This window comes from Peromyscus maniculatus, chromosome 14, assembly GCF_049852395.1.
Source record: "Peromyscus maniculatus bairdii isolate BWxNUB_F1_BW_parent chromosome 14, HU_Pman_BW_mat_3.1, whole genome shotgun sequence".
Lineage (NCBI taxonomy): Eukaryota > Metazoa > Chordata > Mammalia > Rodentia > Cricetidae > Peromyscus > Peromyscus maniculatus.
In genome coordinates, this window is record NC_134865.1 from 91,332,396 (window position 1) to 91,353,816 (window position 21,421).

General features: G+C 37.1%; 1 protein-coding gene across 10 annotated transcripts in view; it reads left to right on the top strand.

Moving 5' to 3' along the window:
- Macc1 (MET transcriptional regulator MACC1) overlaps positions 1-21,156 on the top strand; it is a 120,772-nt gene extending 99,616 nt beyond the window's left edge. For all 10 annotated transcript variants that reach the window (XM_076551597.1, XM_076551592.1, XM_076551595.1 and 7 more), the window contains 3 exons: positions 3,043-3,231; positions 18,461-18,704; positions 20,783-21,156. In XM_076551597.1, coding sequence (XP_076407712.1) covers positions 3,043-3,231; positions 18,461-18,673 — 402 coding nt within the window. In that variant the 3' untranslated portion in view covers positions 18,674-18,704; positions 20,783-21,156. The remainder of the gene's footprint in view (positions 1-3,042; positions 3,232-18,460; positions 18,705-20,782) is intronic.
- The last annotated feature ends 265 nt before the right edge of the window (positions 21,157-21,421 follow it).

Genomic DNA, 21,421 nt, shown 5'->3' on the forward strand with positions numbered 1-21,421 from the left:
CTACAAGGTCATAGCATTAGATTCATGATTTGAGAGTCAATCATGATTTTCTCAGAAAATAGGTCTGCAAAAATCATCTTTTAAGAGGGTTTAAAGGTTGTATTTTTGTTGGGCCCTTTCCTTTAAATTTAAGAGATTAACTCTTCTTTTCTCAAATATTTAGATAGCCCTTCAAATATAATAGGAGCTCCATAACATGAAAGTAAAGAAGAACAAACAAACAAAAAGATCTGGCCTACTAGTGGCTCATTTTTCAATATTTGTTTCCTTCAAACACATAAGTATTATCCACTATTTCATCAGTTTAATGTTCTTCGGTATGTAATAATTCATGACCCCAACAATGATTCTGCTTACACTATATTTAATATTCTAATAGAATTTTCAAGGATCAACTCTTTTTAGCATGTAAAAGCCTTGTGAAGAATTATAAATAATTGGATTTAAAACAGAAATTCAATGTTATAGTAACAAAATATCAAGATGACATCTCTAAAGAAGATTAAAATATGAATGTATGAAGGTAGCTAATACTTCCTAAATGCTAAATGCTAAAACTACCTTCAAATAGTGTGTTGGGGAGCATAAAATTGTCATTGGTTGTTTTTTATTCTTGGTCTTTTGGGGGGCCTGAGACCCAGTTCCCAAATAAAAAACATGGAGGCTTATTATTTCTTATGAATGCCTGGCCTTACCTTAGCTTGTTTCTAGCTAGCTTTTCTTAAATTATCCTGTCTATCTACCTTTTGCCTCTTGGATTTTTCCCTTTCTTACTTCTGTGTATCTTACTTTCACTCTTACTACAAGGCTGTCTGGGTGGGTGGGTGGCTGGGTGGATGACATCTCCCTCTCCTTCTTTTCTTGTTCCTTGATCTCTTCTTCCCAGAATTCTTCTCTAATTTATTCTCTCTGCCTGCCAGCCCCACCTATCCTTTATCCTGCCTTGCTATTGGCTATTCAGCTCTTTATTAGACCAATCAGGTGTTTTGGACAGGCAAAGTAACACAGCTTTACAAAGTTAAATACAGCATAAAAGAATGCAACACATCTTTGCACCATTAAATGATCCATAGCATAAACAAATATAACACATCTTAAAATAATATCCTACAACATAAAATGTTTTTGCAAGTACATGTTAGTAAGTGTACTGAATAGCATAAGTACGAAGTCAGTGCCTGTCAGTATGGAAATGATGATTGAGGCAGTGAGCAGAGACATGTTAAGAAGTAAGTTTTAATAAAGCTGGAAACAGCAAAGAAAAAATGGTGAATGAATTCAATCTGTGACATTGATAATAATTTGTATGCTTAAGAAATGATTGTAAAATGGGACCAAGAGCAGTAAAACTTGAGAGCTGTCTAGTTGGCAAGTGGATAGTTTTATTATGAGATGCTGTGTTCCCACTGACTGTGGGCCCAGATGACTGAATACTAGAAGCTGTCCTGCTCAGTATAAGCTATACATTCATTTTGTAATAGCTTCTTTGTGTAACTCAGATGTTGTTCAGCACAGACTCAGAAAACTACAAACAAAAGTTTACTTTCTTTTCTTGGTAGCTGAAAATAAGTCAGGTCTGATCATACCTGTAGTTTGGGGAGGGCATAATAAATTATAGAATATCTTGATTAAACAATGCTGACCCAATTCAAGAAAGTGTATTTAATGGACCAAACAATTAATACTAAGCCTTAGTGGTACCATAAGGACATCCTTCTAAAAGAGGCTTCGGCTTGGCCATCTGTTAGCAAACTATTGACCCTTCTGTGGTATAGAGTTATATCTTCAAACATCCTTTGCATTAAGTGTAAATTTTTCTTGCTCTGTTTCTTGATGGGTCAAGTTGAGAAGAAAAGAGTGAATGCTTTTGTCTACTTAATATGTGACATTTCTGAAAGCCCTTCAGTATGTGCTTTTACATTAGTTCTAGAAGATTAGGCAGAATGGTATTGTCTCCATATCCACTATACAAAGCATTACAATGGTATATCAAATACTTCTTATGAAATTGTACTTTGCCATTGTAAAACATGCCACAAAACTCAAGTATGCTTTGCAGGACTTCTGACTTGGGATTGCTTCTCACTGGGGCTGCCATTGTCAGAATAAAAAGAGGGGTCAATAAAACTAGTGTCTAGAGTCCATGAACTGTCCTGTTGATTGTAGATCTCATGAGGATAGACATGGTAGATTTTAATTAGTGCCTTTTCAATTAATTTTACTTTATTTACTTTTTCATATGGGTAAATAAAACTCCTAGGTACTCTTACATAATAAAGGACTGCCAAGCATGTTTACAGACTTATTTGCATATATATGTATCTATTCATATATTTTTTAAATATACTCAAAGCATAAAAGAAACTTATACTGCCAGAAACAAATAGTCAGAAAGAAAGCTCAAGTGTGCAAAAAATGAAGAAAGGGAGTCTGGTAGCATTCCACTTTCACATCGTAGGGGAGCATTTGCTTTATTACCGTGTGGTTTACATTAACAGCATCATGTTAGTGGTGAGGAAGGCAGATGATTTAAATTCAAAAACATCTGTAGCTTTGTTCAAAATTAAAGGACCAGCATGTGTTTATTCAATAAACATGATTCTAGGAAAAATTTAAAGCACATTTTGCTGAAATAGATCTGTGTTAATCCTCTGTTAAGGTAAGGAATAAGTTTTGAGGGGAGTGAGTAATTAATTACCTCTAGATTCAGAGATTATCAACTGCTGGAGTCTGATAAACAGTTGATTTTGTTCCATTAGTAGTTAAAGACGTTAAGACATATATTAAGAAAGTGGTTTACCAATGATGCCATAGTTAGCTACTGAGGCTATATTAATGCTCCCCTAATTCTAGTATATGTGATCACTGTGATTAATGTGTTCAATTTTCTTAAATATAAATCACTGTTCTGAGTTTGAAAACCTCAACTATATGTGTGGTGGGTAAAGGGATTCCAATTTCTAGAAAACATAATGAAAATTGTAGTTTAAAGGAAAAAGTCAATGAGTTGTATTTGAGTATGATATATACTTGCTGCCTCAGGCTCTGCTAAAGATGGATTGCCAAGCATTAGTGGCGCGTCTTATCCAAGAGGCTGTTATACTGACCTCAGCTGTTAAGCTTGGAAGAAGCTGGAGGGAACTTGCTGAGAAGTCGGCAGGACTCACTAAGCATCAGATGCAGGCATATGAAATTCCCTACCGAGGAAAATCTGGAGATGTTTCAGCTGAGGTGAGACTTTCATATATGTTATATTTAGCAGTGACAAATGGTAGCCAAATAATGAAAATATAATTTAGTCTTCTCCATATTCATGAATTAATTAGAGGAACACTTGGGGAGATCTACTAAATGAAGTTACTATCTGGGTAATCCTGTTGGAAATATTTGAAATATATGTACTGTACTTGTAAAAAACACATTTATATTTCTCTTGTTAGATTTCATATTAAAACATGGCTTTTGATCAAAATTAATTAATTAAATTGGGACAGTGATGACACAAGGCTACAAGAATTTAAGGCATAGAGCAGGTGCATTTTGGAGTCAAACAATACTATCAATCAAGTCAACTCACAGAAGATATACTTAATCATATGTGACAAGTGATAAGTGCCTGTTAATGACTACTAGGAGGGTGAATGATGTTGGGCCACTGGAAATGATTGACAGAGATATCAAAGAGCCATTTAATCTCTTTTGAAATTCTATGTACAGTAAGAACTATAAATATCATACACAGAATGAAAGCATTTAATACAAAGATATTTGTCACAAAATCTGATTGTGTAAGTATTGTTACATGGATTCTACTATGTACATAGCATATACGTATTTCTTCAGACTGTCATGAAAGAAATGTGATCCAATTTTTCTCAAATTAAATAAAAATATTTTCCAACAATGAGTATACGTTAGGTGCCCTGCATCTTTAAGCAAGTTAAAACTTTTTCAAGGTTTTTAAGTTAAGGCCAATATTCTCTATTTTGAGATATATAAGCACAATCTACAAGTTCTGTGTCATTTTGGGTCATAGAGATGGATATATATTTTTTTATTTTTTCAAGACAGGGTTTCTCTGTGTAACAGCCCTAGCTGTCCTGGAACTCCTAGAGATTTGGCTGCCTTGCCTCTTAAGTGCTGGGATTGAAGGCCTTTGCCACAACACCTGGCTGTAAGATGAATTGCTACATGGTCTGATTAATAAAAAACCTGGAGCCAGATATTGGGGTAAAAACTGAGAGATCAGGGAAGCAAAAAGAAGCCAGCTATGTTCTTACTGCTAGAAATCCTCAGCCAAGAGAGAGTTACTTCCTGTATATCTACACCTATATACCTTTCTGTCCCTTCCCTCTTCATCTCTCTGCCCATCTACACCACTTCGTGTCTGTCTGTACAGACATCCAGACCTCCATGGTTAGTGCTGGGATTAAAGGCATGTGCCACCATGCCTGGCTTTGTTCCTAGTGTGGCCTTGAATTCACAGAGATCTGAATGAATCTCTGCCTCCCGTATGCTAGGATTAAAGGCGTGTGCTACCATTGCCTGACTTCTATGTTTAATATATTGGCTGGCTTTTTCCTTGGATCTTCAGATAAGCTTTATAGGGGTGCACAAATAAAATATCACCACACCTGCCCATAAAGATGGATATTTACTTTTGAGATTCCTCTTCTTACCATAAAGCAACAATTCTTTTGGGTGACCAGGTTGCAAGAGTTCAGTCAGTCAAGTAATTTGACTTCTTCCAGCTGCAGCAAGTGTCAGCTGGACAGCTGCTGAATTCCTGAAACCCAGCTTACAAGTGAGAACTTCTAAACAAAATCTACCCAGGGGCAGCTATGGACTGGACACATATGTCCCACTTGTTGGCTACACTTATCTCCATAAACCTAGAAGGAAATTGAAGCCTATCAATGAGCAGACTCTAGCATGAGCATAACACACAAGATGGACACAAGTTTTCTCTGCGTGAGTTGAAAAATCAGCAACCTTGAGGAAGAAAAGAGTATGTGAGAATTGTGCTGTTGTGGTCCTGACATTTCAGTTAACTAGTTAGAAAGCTGTCTAATTGAAAGCTCCTCTTCTTTTGTCTATGATAGGGCCTTGCTTTTAAGAGTTTTGTTTAGACTTACTGGAGAGCTGCTTGTCCTGCCAGCCTTCCTAAGCATCTGGATTCTTTCTAATTGTGTTTATTGTTTGTCTCCTCTTAAATCTTGATGCAGGCTAACACACAGCCTATTTTTCCATTATTTGCTTTCACACAGCCCAAATCCTAAGTGACTAAGTCTGTGTCTGAGGCTGATAAAATCTCAAAAGCATAAAGGAAAGCCCCTAAATGTTTTCTGAAGCCAACAGTTCAAGTCATTGCAACGAATACTAACAGCCAGTACCTGACCTATATTATCACTTAGAAAAACTCAAAGGCATTTTAGCCTGAAGCCATTCCAAATGTCCTATAACAAATTTTACCTGTTTGACCACTTAAAGGGACAATGTATGCTAATTTCCACAATCTAAAGTGTTATTGTAGAGTTTTTAATCTCCTTGAAAAAGATGGATCTTAAACATGATGGATTTGACAAGATTGGTAGTTGAATAGCTCTAAGTGAGGGTGCAGTGGTCAGGAACTGGCTTTGGGGTGAGGAAACACCAACTTAGTGTTCTTTTGCTGTGCTGTCTTTGTTTCTGTCATGTCATTTACTCTAAAATATGATCTATGGGCCTGTGCCCCTGGTACGTTTTTTTTCTTCTGAGACACAAAAACCTGGGAATCTCTGCAGGTTCCCCTGAGACCCAGCTTGACAACTATGGTATTATGTTGCTTCCCAAATATGCCTGATCATCTTCATCAAGTCTCAGGATGGTTGAAGAATGGGGATACTGAATGCAAAGGAAAGGTCTTTGGAGAATTCGGAGAATGTCACTTTTTAAAATAAGCACCTCCTCAATTTGTATTTTGTTACTACAACTACTTACTACATTAAAGCAAAACTATAATGTTTAGAACCAATCATATGCATATAAACAAAACACATTTTAAAAATCATTTTTGTAAGTTTTTAAAAGACATATATATATATATATATATATATATATATATATATATATATATATAGTGTTTTGCCTTTATAAATGTCTATGTTCCACATGCATGTTTGGTGCCTGTGGAGGCCAGATTTTGTATCAGATTCCCTGGACCTGGAGTTACAAACAGTTATCAACTTCCATTTTGGTGCTAGGAATTGAAACTGGGTTCTCTGTAAGAGAAGTCAATGATCTTAACTGTTGAGCTCTCTCTCCAGCCCATGAAAACACATTTTAAGGAAAATATTTCTTTCAGAAAATATGTTTATACTGTGAAGCCAATACCGACTCCATCTTAGGGAATGGCCACCATCTTAAACCACCCGCTGTACTCAGTTCCAGTAAGTACCTTAGGAATGTGCCATGACAACTCGAACAGATATAGGGCAGTATGCTCCTGCAGACATTCTGTCTGTGGTTTATGGCCCTTGAGATATCTAGATAATCCTCCTGAGCAGCCCAGATAATCCTGCCCAGCAAGTTGTGATTCCCCACCAAGAAGTCCAACCCCAATAGTTTAGAAAAAAATCACCTTGCCCCATATCCCTTCTACCCAGTCCCAAGTTGCCAAAGTATGTAATTCCAGCTTATAGTTTTTTTGTTTTGTTTTGTTTTTTTTTTTTTTTTTTTGGTTTTTCGAGACAGGGTTTCTCTGTGTAGCTTTGCACCTTTCCTGGAACTCACTTGGTAGCCCAGGCTGGCCTCGAACTCACAGAGATCCACCTGGCTCTGCCTCCTGAGTGCTGGGATTACAGGCGTGTGCCACCACCGCCCGGCCCAGCTTATAGTTTTTCCCTATAAAAACTCTCTACCCCTGGGCCCGTTGCCACTGTCGCATTTCCTTCCATCTGCCATGCCGTGGCCCAGGTTCGAAACCCGACAATAAAAGGACTTTTATGTGCTTGCATCAGAAACTGGAGACACAATGAAGCTAAGACTTTTTAATCACCATGTGTTTTCCATCTTTGACACTATTCAAATGTAGAGCAGTACAGTCAGCCAGCTGTATTGTAATTCTCTTTGCAGTCACCCCTTAGTGCAAGTCTAATTCTCTTTTGTATCCTCTAGAAGCAGTCTTTGTTTTCCCTTCTTTTCTGATTTACATCTGGAATGCTCAAAGCATTTTATCCTTCATGCAGATTAAAAATGAGAATGTAGAACTGTTGTGATTTCTTGTTAGATAAAGTACTTATTATACAAACATAAGGACCCTGGTTGGGTTTCCAGAGCCTATTTTTAAAAGTCAAGCATGCAGGTGGAGATAGGGAGACCTAGTTGGTATGTTCAGCCAATGAGAGACACTTTCTCAAAAAGCCAGATTACAGGATTGGAGAGATGGCTCAATGTGTTAAGAGTGCTTGCTGTACAACTGTGAGACTCTGAGCTCAGATATCAGCGCTCACATAAAAAGCTGGATATGGCCATGTAGCTTAGTCTGCCTGTAAACTCAGAACTGTGAGATGCAAAGAAAGAAGAATCATTGGGGCTTGCTAACTGGCAATCAAGCTTCAAGTTGAGTGAGATATTTTGTCTTAAGGGAATAAGTAAAAGAGTGTGCATGAGGATATATACCCACTCCCTCCACGTGACTGTAAGCCAAACACACACACACACACACACACACACACACACACACACACGAGAGAGAGAGAGAGAGAGAGAGAGAGAGAGAGAGAGAGAGAGAGATACACACACATACACACACAGATACAGAAAGACACAGATACACAGACACACACACACACACACAAAACAACAACAGCAACAGCAACAACAACAACAAAACAGGTGGATAGCCAGGTTTGTTTTCTGGCTTTCAAATATACATTGATTCTATGTACATACACAAACAAACACAACACTGGGTGGGAGAGTTGGTGATTTTCATATAGCTAATTCTATCAGTTTTTTTTTATAAGTGAATGAAAGGTTTTATATAGAATCCATTCCTGTTTGGTATCATTCCCAATTGTCTTTTCTTTCAGTGTTTTATTCATCTACACACTTAATAGGCTTTCTGAGTCAATCAGTTCTTACTTAGCATTGACTCACAAACTTCAAAGCACACAAAAGTAAAATAAGACTTTTTTCTTTTAAAATCTAATGTTTACATTAGTTCAAAATTAGGATAAACTTAATTTTTAAATAAAAAGTATTTTAAAGAAGCTCCACTACTGAGCTACATTTTCCATCCAGAAGCACATTATGAGATAAAAATGAAAATAGCTATGTGACAGTCATTATGAGAATCTTCTTCACACATCTCATTAATTTCAAAAAACAGAAAGCAAGGCATTAGAATCATCCTCTTTCTTACACACAGGTACCCTGAGTATTAACACATTTATATAACAACCAGAGTGACATGGTGAGTTACAGAACTAGGGTTTGGAATCCTGTTTGTCTTATTCATGTTCCTGACCACTAATCTAGACAGAAGATGAACCTTTACAGAATTGACTGAGTAAGCAAAGATCAAAATGATCAGGAGAACTTGGGGGGATGCCTCCTAAAACCAAAGAACCAGTAGTATTTCAGTTACTGCGAGGCTCTGGAGTGGATTCTCATTAGCAGTGAGGTCTAGAGAGCACTGATGAGTAATCATGTATGGAGAGAGATGTGGTGTTTCACTTAATGGAGTTTAGAGGCAAAACTCTTCAAGTAAAGCTCTTTTGCCTGGATTTCTGGTCTATTACTCCATTCATTAGCCCCATGACTTTGGACAAGTTACTTGGCTTTTCTAAGAATTTTTTAACTGAGTCATATAGCACTATCTTTTCAGGTGTTTAGGTGGTCAGATAAAATAGTATATATACAAATTATTTGTGATATTTGATGATAATTGTCATCATGAAACACATAGTATCTATTATTTTGTTGAAGAAGAAGAGTTGCATTTGAAAAATCTATGACCTTGAGTGATTTTCTGGAAAATGGAACCATTTTTAGTGATAGGACTGAGAAAGAAATATATCAGCAGTGATTTCAAGGTTTCTGTGCTGAGAAACTAGCAAGGCTTTAACACATCGGGGGAATGAGAAAAAGTCTTGGGAGATCAGCTTTTCCTTATGGGCTTAACATTTAATTTTCCTTGGAAAATATCTCTGACAAAAGGTACAAGGGATGGCCTAGACTATTTAGAATGATCCTGTTCATAGGACAACTCCAAGCCTTTGTTATATGGGTATTCTGTTGTCTCCTTATTTATCTGAGCCTTGATCTGTTGAAGCTTTGCTATGTAAATCTTAGTTGTTTTGCAGCGAGATATATATTTATTCTCTCATAAAGGGAAAAGTATTCTATGAAAACTCACCTACCAGTGACAGAAAGAATAGAATATCCTCTCAGACCTTTAGTGTTGGAACTAGACATAACACAGTCATATTGTTTTGCCATTTTTTAAAAAAACAAGATCACATAGAGGTTGGTCATGAACTCATGATGCAGCTTAGAATGTCCTTGAACTTATGCTCTCCCAGCTTCCACCTGCAGGCATGGGCCCCCATATATGTTTATGTGATGGTGGAGACTGAACTCAGCTTCATGATTGATAGTCAAGCATTCTATCAATTAAGCTACATTCCCAAAGGCCTGATTTCAAGTTTTCTTTATCAAGTCTGTTATTAGAGGGAAAGGGGTCTATGATTTTAGAAAACCAGCTAAGCATAGGACCCAACAGCAGTATTTATAAAAACCACTTGGTAATAAAATAAATCTGTGGTAATCATTTAGTGAAATGATGCTGGATGTATAACTCAGGGACATAGATTCTTGTCTGCATATGTGACTGTGATTTTGTAATTAAGCTTCAAACTCAACAGTAATTACCTGTGACCAAGCACCTAATGTGTGTGAGGAAATTTTACATCTGTTGCTTCATGTGCTTAGTGGTGCTTTTATGACATCTTGTACACTTGTTTATTTGACAGCAGGAAAAGATAAAAGCTCAAAGAAAAATTTATAGCTTATCAAAGATCCTGTACTACTCTGTCAAGAGGCTGACTTCCAACCTAGAGTATGCACCTTTAAGTCCTTGCCATTATAGTTCCTAGAATTTGCATGCATATATATATATATATATATATATATATATATATGCAGTAAAGAATGGATTAGAGAAGCTTAATTTTTCCAAACTGTAACTTTCAGGAGTCTTTTATTTGTGTGATGGATGAGAATAGTTATTAGGGAGAAGGCAATAAGGGGTCCCCCTAACTAGGAATTGGTGAGAATGGCTTACCCAGCAGGTCTCCATCTCATGTTGGACTAATTTGAGATGACTTGCAAGAAATGGGTCCACCATAATTGTCTGGTTCATGATAATGCAGAATTCCTAAGTGATTATTGTTACTGCAAACATAGCTGGCTACATTGAGACCAAGATTTTTCTCTTTCCAAGAGAATCTTACATCAGATTTTAACTAAACACTATCTCTATTGAGGAAGTAAGATGCCTGAGGAGTTAGATTTTTTCCTCTTCTGAAGATAACAGCCACCTGCTTTAAAAATTATTTACATATTTACTAATCAGAGATGGTGTAAGGCGTACCTGGATATTCTAAATGATGTGCTGAACACAGAACACATATAATAACCTTTAGAAAGGCAAATGTGCCTCAATACTTCTGCAGCTAATGGTACTTAAAATTAAATACTGCTCCTATAATTTTATGAGATACAAGTAGGTGGATTACTAATCCGCTAATGTGGTAAAATGCAATTATCCAAAGGTAATTAAAATCAATTACATTCTTTATATTATTCCTATTTTATAAGTTAAAAAAGACAGACTGGGATTCTCAGTTCTGAATTGCTCCTGATCTTGCTGCATTTTGTCATTTAGTGCAATATCTAATGAGTTGTATTCGCTTCCTGGAATAAGTACGCTAAAAATGTAAAACTTGATTGTTCTTGTTTCTATTTCTGTTTCATTTCATTTGGATTCCAATATTTCACCATCATTGTTCCCTTACTTTTACTGTGTCTGCTAATACTGAGAAGATAAATCAAAAGTAAGACATATTTCTTCCATATCTACACTGGAAGTTTGGAAAATCACTTAATAGACTAAATGCTTTGCTACTTCTCTGTGTATAAAGAGAGGGGAGCACACAGATGACAAATTAAGAGTGCTATGCCTCTATTAGCCTCATGTTTTCTATTCTAGGATTAGTCTATACTGCCAAGAAGTTAACATTAAGTAATATAAAGGCATGGGATATGGCTTAGTGTCTAAAATCTTTGACCATAAGCCTGAGAACCAGAGTTCTTAGCTGAACCCTAGCTTCCATATAAATTCCAGGTGGGCATGGCAGCTGCCTATAACCTTAGCAGTTACAGATTAGAAAAGGGGAATCCCTGAAGCAAGCTGATTAGCTATACTAGGTTAATGGGTGAGAAAACTCTGTCTTGATATACAAAGTTGGAGCCATTGATTTCATCTGGCTTCCGTACACAAGTGCACATGAACATGCATGTCCCCCCCCCCACATAGACACATATACACAAAAGCACACCACATATACATACACACAGAAAAGGAAATCTGAGAGCAGAGGAGTAAGGATGGAGCTGTGCATCAGATGTATGTGACAAAGATGAAAGGGCTGAGGGAATTTGCACTGTGGTTAAGACTAACTCAATAAATCCAAAGTCTCAGCAGCATGCTTCCTTTTGATATCCACAGCACAAGAACAGAGTGTCTGCATATCTTAGTCATAACACTAAACAAAACTGGGAAAACCATTGTTAAAACTTGGATTAGGTAAATGTAAAGAGAAATGTGGAGGAGGTCTTGTTAATCTACCACTCATCTTTGGTGTTTAACTTGTGTTGATATGAAAAGAAAATTATTGATTCAACGTGTTATTCCTTCTGCCATTTCCAGGGATGAAGACATTATTTTCTTTGTAATTTCTTATAAAATGTGAATCTTTCGTGAACTTCTTGGGTCTGTACTATATTTTAATACAGAATTTTACACAATTGATGCATGCAAGTTATCTTCTTTATTTTTGTCTTTGATATATTTTCATTTTATGGAGGCAAGTATAAATAAAATATAAATTCGGAAAATTAAATGTGAACATATTTAAGAACTTGAATCCAAATATCATCCATCTTCTCCATAAAGGACAAAAACTGATTGGACCATTTATTGCACTGAGGAAATCTGGCTTTGTGCAGAGAAGCTTAAAATAGAAAAGTTATGTTTAGCACACCTGGTATTTGTTTACTGAGGAATAATGTATTTCTTGAATTTTAGTATTTCTCTCACTGTATGCAGTTTATAGCTGTTGACAGAACTGTGTGCTTTCTCAACTTCATATGGTAGTGGCTTAAGTGGGAAATTTCTCTGATAGGCTCATGCATTTGTTCACTTTGGTCCTCAGTTTGTTGGTGCTGGTGAGGAGAGGTGGTTAGGAAACGTTTAGGGCATGGAACCTTGCTGGAGGAAGTTCATCATTGGGGGCAGTCTTTGAGAGAATATATCTTGTCTTACTTCAAGCTTGCTTCCTCTGCTTCCCATGTGAAGTTGAGCTGTGATCTCTCAGCTTCTAGTTCCATTTACCTACTGTCAGACCTCCCCAGTTATTATGGACATCTACCTCTCTGGATCCTTAGCTAAAATAGACTCTTTCTTCTATAGACTGGTTTTGTCCATGCATTTTTATCACACCAACAGAAAAGCAACCAATACTAAACTACTTTTCAAAATGGTTCAAACATCCTTTTGTTTTTATGTTTCTGGCCAATGAAAGTTAGCCTTTCTTCTTGGATGTTTTAGATGGAATATATTTTCAGTCCTCAATAATCTTAATGTATTTATCTGGAAAAGTTAGGATTTAAACAACAAATTGATTTCCTTTATAGAAAGTTCACTTTTCTATTTTTTCCTTCTTTAAAAAATTCACCCATTTCCTGATGATTATTCCCCCGTTTATATTTATCTCTTTCCAGTGCTCAAATTCTGTCTGTGATCCATTTGGAGGTGGGTTTTGTTTTTTTTTTTTTTTAAGTTTTTTGAGACAGGGTTTCTCTGTGTAGCTTTGCGCCTTTCCTGGAACTCACTTGGTAGCCCAGGCTGGCCTCGAACTCACAGAGATCCGCCTATCTCTGCCTCCCGAGTGCTGGGATTAAAGGCGTGCGCCACCACCGCCCGGCCTGGAGGTGGGTTTTGATTCTTTGCACTTGCTGTCCCCCTTTATGCACTTTACACTGACATCTTTAGGGTTACCACAGTTGGGCAGAATGTCCATATCCTTGCTTGCCTATGTTACATGTTTCATTGCATCACTTTGTGTTATAGAATGTGAGGGAGGTAACAGAAAAAGATACCTGCTGTGTCATGGTGGTGAAAATTTAATGACTGGCTTTGCAAGAGGGGAAAAGCCTCAATCATTGCTTTTGCTAATTTTCATGATATAAATACTCCCAATCTGGATGATTTTAATCTATTAATTTAATACTAAACACACACACACACACACACACACACACACACACACACACACACACATATATATATATATATCATATGTGGGGCTGTGGAACTGACTCCAGGCAAGCCACTAGACATCCTTTTAAGTCAGTGGGGTCCCACTGTTTTTTTGCATCATGAATACCATTCTGTACTCTGACTCCACTCTCTCTCCATCCTTTGCTTCTGGATCTTACTTGTCTACTATAGTATACTTAACAGAAGTTTAAATTTTCACCCCCATTTTCTCTTCCTTGACATTTTCTTCTAATCACATGTTTTTCTTCATCACTGTGGCATGAATGATATTCAATTCTTGACTGCTCTCAAGTCATTTGTCCATTCTAAGTTCTTTTCAGATAGCCCTTGTCCATTATCTCACATTCCATAGAGCTAAAAAAAGCTTCTTTGTCTTGCCTCTATTAAAAGTTTGCATATTTTCCTTTGTATACTACTAAAAAGTATTACACGCAAACTATAATATGGGTACTTCTTGGGGTACCTTATTGAAGAGACAAGACTTGGAAATTATTATCCATTCTTTATAGCTTAAAAATCCAAAGCTCAAACTGAACTATCAAGCAATGGAACCTGGATGTGAACATAGGACCTTGGCAGTAAAACCTACTTTCCTTCTTTACAGCATATCACTCCCCATCCAATGGCGAGATCATGTTTTATGCCAGGAGAGGTGGCTCGTCAGTTAAGAGTACTGGCTGTTCTTGAAGAGTACTGGGCTTGGCTCCCAGCACCCACACAGTGACTCACAACCACTTATAACTCCAGTTCCAGGGAATCCAAAACCCTCTTCTGTCCTCTGAGGGTGCCAGTCACACACATGGTCCACATATATATGTACACATAGAACAAAATAAAACCTTAAAAAAAATGAGAAGGTCCTGTGTTTCTCACATTGATTGATGCAAGTCAGTTGAGAGGTATAATTTTTGTAATTGTTATTATCAAGTCTTATCTGTTTATCCATTGTACTAATGTTTGTTCAACTGTCTGTCTTGTTCCTATATCTAAGCACCATGCTTATTCCTCATTTTGTGCCTTGTTGTAACAAAAATTTTTGCAGGGATATGTATCCAGTGAATCTTGACTTAGCAAGTAAAATAATTAGTGGGCAAACATGTATTTACCATATTTATACTGTGTGTGATGGTATTTTTCTACCATCTGGGTTGAAAGCCACTAGTGATTTTGTATATAGCAAATCAGATTTTATACTGAAGAAATATGCAGGCTTAATTTGCTATATTGAAGAAAAACCTGGATGGAAAATCTCATTCATATTTTAGTTCAAATTAGGAAAGTAATCTATGCCCTTGTGTTTCCAGCCTAACACTCTCATACCCATTTCTGTCTGGATATGATTTAGACTTCAGGGACCATCAAATGAATTCAAGGCAATAACCTCCCTTACATTTCTGATTAATTTAGGTACTCCTGGGAGCTTTCTTCATACTTTCAGAAGACTTACAACAGTCAATCCATGTTTCTCTGAATTGCCAGTGCTGGTTGCACTATTCTGTGTTCTGTACAAACTGTCTATGTGAAGAGGTTATGTAGTACTCTGTACAAGTGCATGGAGAGATGTAGGCTCTAATTTATGCATCACTTGAGTATATTTCCAGTCTCTTAACAGCACAGAGAAGTCTATTCAGGTTTGAACACACCTTGGGGCTTTTCTGTATATGCTAATTTACCTTGCCCAGCAAGGCATGCCATGCAGAGCTTGTCTGCCTGGGAAAGTCAGTGAGGTGGATTAACTGCCCATGAGTATAAAAGCACTTGTATGTGCAGCACAATAAAGAACTCTGAAATCACTCATTTGAAATCCCCAACAGATACCTACCTTCTATGGTATTTTATGCTAATCTTCTACTCTATCATCTTTTACTCACTGCTGTCAGTTACTGCCTCATGTAAATATTTCCAAATACATTTCTTTTCCCAACTCAGTCACAAAGTGACTTAGAACAGGCTGTTAAATATACATAACAATTATGTAAACAATACATGACAAATAGAAAAGTATTATCCCAACTAGTTGAATATTAGTGATTGAATGGGTTCAATATAGAATATAAGTTCAGAGCATGAAACACCCACAGAGACTAATCTACATTTTCAGTGCATCTCTGCATCTAAGCACTGACAGTTGAGATAGAGCCCTAACAAGATTCTATTAATGTGGCTCAACTTGTCTTCCTTGCTGAATGGCTGCTTAATACCAGTAGTGTGGGTAGTCTGTGTTCAATGGAAATCTTCAGAAAATAGGACACCCCCCTGGCCTTATTTCAGTAGTAGAAGATACAATTTCCCATAAACAGGATCCGTGACGGTAAAGCTTATATCCAAAACTCTAAGGCAGAGGTTCTCAACCTTCCTAATTCTGTGACCCTTTAATGCAGTTCCTCATGTTGTGGTGATGCCCAGTCATTAAATTATTTTTGTTGCTGCTTCATAAGTATAATTTTGCTACTGTTGAATTGTAATGTAAATATCTGTACTTTCCAATGGTTTTTAGGGTTAAGAACTGATGCACTAAGGTGTCATAAACCTTACCATGATATAACTTTGACAATTACACTTCATTCTCTATTTTACAAAATTAGCCTTTACAAGAGAAGTGAGGGGATAGGTGTTCATGTCTCCTCAGAAATGCCAGATTGCTCAAATGTTACTTGAGCAAATAACATCACATTACCCTTTGAGCTTTTTCATGTGGACTGAAGCAAAGCATAATGGTATCACTTTAGAGATTTAATTCTTCCCACTTCAATTATAGACTATATGGATGATAGTGGATGCAAGTGGAAAAATTATATCCAATTACATGGAATGTTGATGTTAATGGAGGCACCATTTTTAGAAAGCAATTCTGTGCAATAGTAAGCTCAAAGTCTGTGATTTTAACATTTTATGAGTGATAGAATTACAAATAAGTTAATTTGGTAAGCCCAAATAGTGAGTACTAAAGTTTACATTCTAAATATTCAAAGCGTGTGTGTATACCTTGTTATTTTCTAGATTAAATTCATGTTAACCTGTGTATATATCTGTGTTCTTCCATTTGTCTTATTTGGTTTGCCTTTGTCTTCATTCCCTCTGAGCCTGTTGCCTTGGTAACAATCACATACTCGCTTGTATGTGAAGCTCTCCTTTGACGTACATTTATTTCTATGGAAACAGTGATGTCATTGGTGTGGGCAGGTGCTCAGGGAAAGCAAAGTAAAAAAAAAACATAGAATACTGATTTTCTTTGGGTCATAAAATGTACCATGAAAGTAAGTTTTTGAGTTAAAGAACTATTATTTTTGTTTTTATTTTGATTTGATCATCAAGCTACAGTTTTCCTTATGGATAGATTTGCTGGAATAGAATGAATTAAAAGTGCAAAACATATTGGATAGCACATTATTATAATATGTAGCATCATAGAACTCAACACAAATACATATATGTAAAAAACTTCAATCTTAAAAGTCAGAGAATTAAAAGTTTATCTCAACACTGTTTATTATTATAAAAAATATGGTGCTGACAAAATGTCTCGGTTGATAAAGGGGTTTGCCATGAAGTTTGACAACTGAGGTTTCACCCCTGGGGCTCACATGGTAGGAAAAAACTCACTCCATCAAGTTATCCTCTTACTTCCACATACATCTATGGCATACATTCACCCTCACCACACATACACAATAAATAAATACACAAATAATAAAATGTAAAATGTAAATTATGCAAAGAATTTTATATTAACATCAAGGCAATGTACACTAAACAGTGGATCAGGAAAAAAGTCCATACTTTATAACCATTATATCTTTGAAAAAAAAAGTCTAATTTTAGAAACACAGGGATAAATGAAGACCACATGAGAATAGAAAGAAGCAAAGTGCTAGAGAGGTCCACAGAAATCCACAAAGATATCTCTACAATAGACTACTGGAAATGCTGGAGAGAAAGCCCGAAATGACCTACTCTGGTGATAGGATGGCCAAACACCCTAATTGTCGTGCTAGAAACCTCATCCAATGACTGAGGGAACCCAATGTAGAGTTCCATGGCCAGGCCCCAGGTGGAGCTCCAGGAGTCCAACTGGAGAGAAAGAGGAGGGTTTGTATGAGCAAGAATTGTTGAGATCAAGATTGGAAAAAGCACAGGACAATAGTCAAACAAATGGAAACACGTGAATTATGAACCAATAGCTGAGGAGTCCCCAACTGGATCAGGCCCTCTGGATAAGTGAGACAGTTGATTAGCTTGAACTGTTTTAGAGGCCCCCAGGCAGTGGGACCTGGACCTGTCCACAGTGCATGAGCTGGCTGTTTGGAGCCTGGGGCTTATACAGGGACACTTGGCTCAACCTGGGAGGAGGGGACTGGACTTGCCTAGACTGAATCTACCAGGTTGAACTCAATCCCCAGGGGAATCTTTGCCCTGGAGGAGATGGGAATGAGGGGTGGGTTGGGGGAAGGCGCGCACGGAGGGGGGGGGGGAGAACAAGGGAATCCGTGGCTGATATGTAAAATTAAATGTAAAAAAAAAAAAAAAAAAAAAAAAAGAAGTAAGTCAGTAAGCAGCAGTCATCCATGGCCCCTGCGTCAGCTCCTGGTTCCAGGTTCCAGCTCTGTTTGAATTCCTGTCCTGACTTCCTTTGATGATGAACAGTGCTATGTAAGACAAATAAACTCTCTCCTTATTGACTTAAAAAAAAAAAGAAGAGAAATGATAGTGATTATTTTTCTAAATCAAAAAGTTCACATAATAGGCATTCCATTTTATTTTAAGTCTTTAACATTTAAAAAAATTCTCTTTTTCTGTCTCTCTCTGTCTGTTACTTGTCTGTTATTCACTTCATTCTATTTTTTTCTTTTATAGACAATATGGAAACCTGCCTATGATTTTCTGTATGCATGGAGTGCTCACTATGGAAATAGCTATAGAGATGTGTTACAAGACCTTCAATCAGCTTTGGACAGAATGAAAAACCCTGTCACCAAACGGTGGAGAGACTTAACTGGAACTTTAATATTAGTAAATTCTTTAGAGGTTTTAAGAGTAACTGCTTTCACTACTTCTCAAGAAATATAGAATGAAGCAAGTTTGCGAAGCAAGGAAAACGGTAAGGGAGAAAGTGTGTGTGTGTGTGTGTGTGTGTGTGTGTGTGTGTGTGTGTGTGTGTGTGTGTGTGTGACCTCTCACAGAGAGAGAGAGAGGGAGGGAGGGAGGGAGGGAGGGAGGGAGGGAGGGAGGGGAGATGAACTCATAAAAATGTCTTGCTTTTATTGTGTTTGGAAAACCATGTTTTACCTTGAGAAACAAAGCCTATAACTCTTAGCAAGACTGGATTTTGTAATCAAACCTTTTTTTTGTATGTGGTGTAAAGGTAAACACTAAAATACTCCGTTATTGAGAAGGAAAGAAAAGCCCTTCCCTCTTCTTCAATGTTTATTCAGTTTTCTAAGTTAAAACATGAGTGTTCAAATAATAACATCAAGAAGATACCTCAATAAACTGGAGGCTTTAACATGGGCAGCTATCATGAGGCAGAGAAATAGGAGTGAAGACACTTGACTTTCAAAGGCTGCATGACTCTGTACTGCGATCTGTATTCTTCAATGGAGTCTGTCAGCATTGCTCCCATGTTCTATGTGCAGAAATCAAGTGTGGAAGAGCATCCACAGTCAGTGTAAAGTAGGTTTTCTGCCTTGAAAGACTGATTCAAATTTTTGAGAAAATCATGCCACATATCAGAATAGCAAGAACGACAAAAAAATAAGAATACATACTGAGAAATGAAGCTTGCTCCTCTTTTTCAACATCTCTTGAATAATTACTGGAAAATATGACACCTTCAGAAAAACTGTTTTCAGACATGGACTAGGAGTTTTCATCAGCTTCCTTCAGCACCTTGGAACTATATGTTATCCTACTTAATTTGAAGTTTTCTCCCATGATCAGAATGAAAAATAATTCTTTAGCCGTCAGGGGTATTTAATACTGAGTTACCACAAACAATTACTATCACCAAAACACTTTCAGTACTAAAATACTGACATTTGTGTGTGTGCTCACATGAAGACATGCACTGTGTGTGTGTGTGTGTGTGTGTGTGTGTGTGTGTGTGTGTGTGTGTGTGAACATATCCCAGAATGTATTACAAAGCTTGTGGAAGACCTTGAGTCAATATAACTGTTAATGATTGGCAAAATTGACAAAAATTGTCTCTGTCCAGCAATCCCATGGCTGCTAATGTTTATGTGGTTGAACCTCCCTTTATTTAGTGGATTTCTCTTAAGGGAGAGTGAATCTAATATAGGTACAAAGCTGCTTGAGATGTAAGATAATAATGAGGAAGATGATAATGAGCATGATTCCTGGCTTCAGTGCTATTAATGACAGGGATGGGCAATAAAACAATACACCATTACTGTAAAATGGCATCTATAATGACATCTGCAGTGGAGAAACTGATACTGGAATAGAGGCTGTCATATCAATGGGGAAGAGAGTATATTGAAAAACAAATGATAAGCCAAGCATTGCACCTAATTTTGGCATGGTAGGGGGATGGGAGCTAGGAATCAATGGATCCTTCAGACAGTGGATAGTTCCAGGTTGAAGGGGACAGAGGGGCAGGGTGATGAATAAAAGGATAATGTAAGGAGGTAAAGGTGAAGGGACAGGAGTGAGGGTAGAGGGGAGGAGGCTACATTCAGGTCACTAAACCCTTTAGGACTTAGGAAGGAATGATACATCTCAAGGGTAATTTGGAGAAACTGAATAAAGTTTTGTTTGTGGATTTCTGAATAAAACATGTCCATTTGGCTAGAAACTAAAAGCACAATCATTTTAGAGCTTTTAATACTCCCACCCTATGGTATTTGATATGCTGGCAAAGGTAATTTGAACTAGTGTTTAGAACAATCTTAAAGGCTTTCATTATTTATTTGATGATAAGATAACAGTCTGTCCAAGGGCTTGCTTATAGATGCATGTTCAAGGACAGAATTTATTTTAGTTGAAAATAAATTCAAAGAGAAGAAAGAAAAAACTCAGCCAATTTGTTAGTCTAGGGCACAATGACTTGAAGTAATGACTTTGCTTCCTTTAAAACACTGTTGTTATCTTATTAATGTGTCAGCAAACTTGAAAATTTTGCATTGGGGTAGTGAGGATTTAATTACTGTTTTTTTACAGGCAACGAAGACCAAGAAGACAGAAAGCTTGTTAGCTGATCCATGTAGTAAGATTAAAAACAACAACATGAGTGACAGTTGTATAGCTTGGTCTTCTTGTGTGACTCCTGACCATGGGAGCAGGGACTGTCTCTGACTCTTTTTGTTGGCTTTTGGGACCCTACTCCTCATACTGGGTTGCCTGTCCATCCTTAATACAAGGGGAGGTGCTTAGTCTCACTGCAACTTTATATGCCATGTTTTGTTGCTATCCACGGAAGGCCTGCCCATTTCTAAATAGAAACAGAGGAGGAGCGGGTTGGTTGGGGCACAGAGGGTGTGTGTGTGGAGGGGAACTGGGGGGACAGAAAGGAGGGGGAATTGCAGTTGGGCTGTAAAATAAATAAATTAATTAATAAATATTAAAAAGCAAAACAAAACACTTTAGGTTTGTACCTTGTCATGCTTTGAAATTGTAATTGGGAATTTTAAGAAGTTAAAAAATAAAAACCATCTTGGTAATTTAAGGATGGAACAGTGGTTTAAATATTAACATACACATAAAACTGGTGACCTCTTACATTCTTCCAAGGGCATTTTAAACTCATGTCCAATCTGTTCTTTAAAATTTGTTCCTATATATTTTTATAAATTGTTCCTA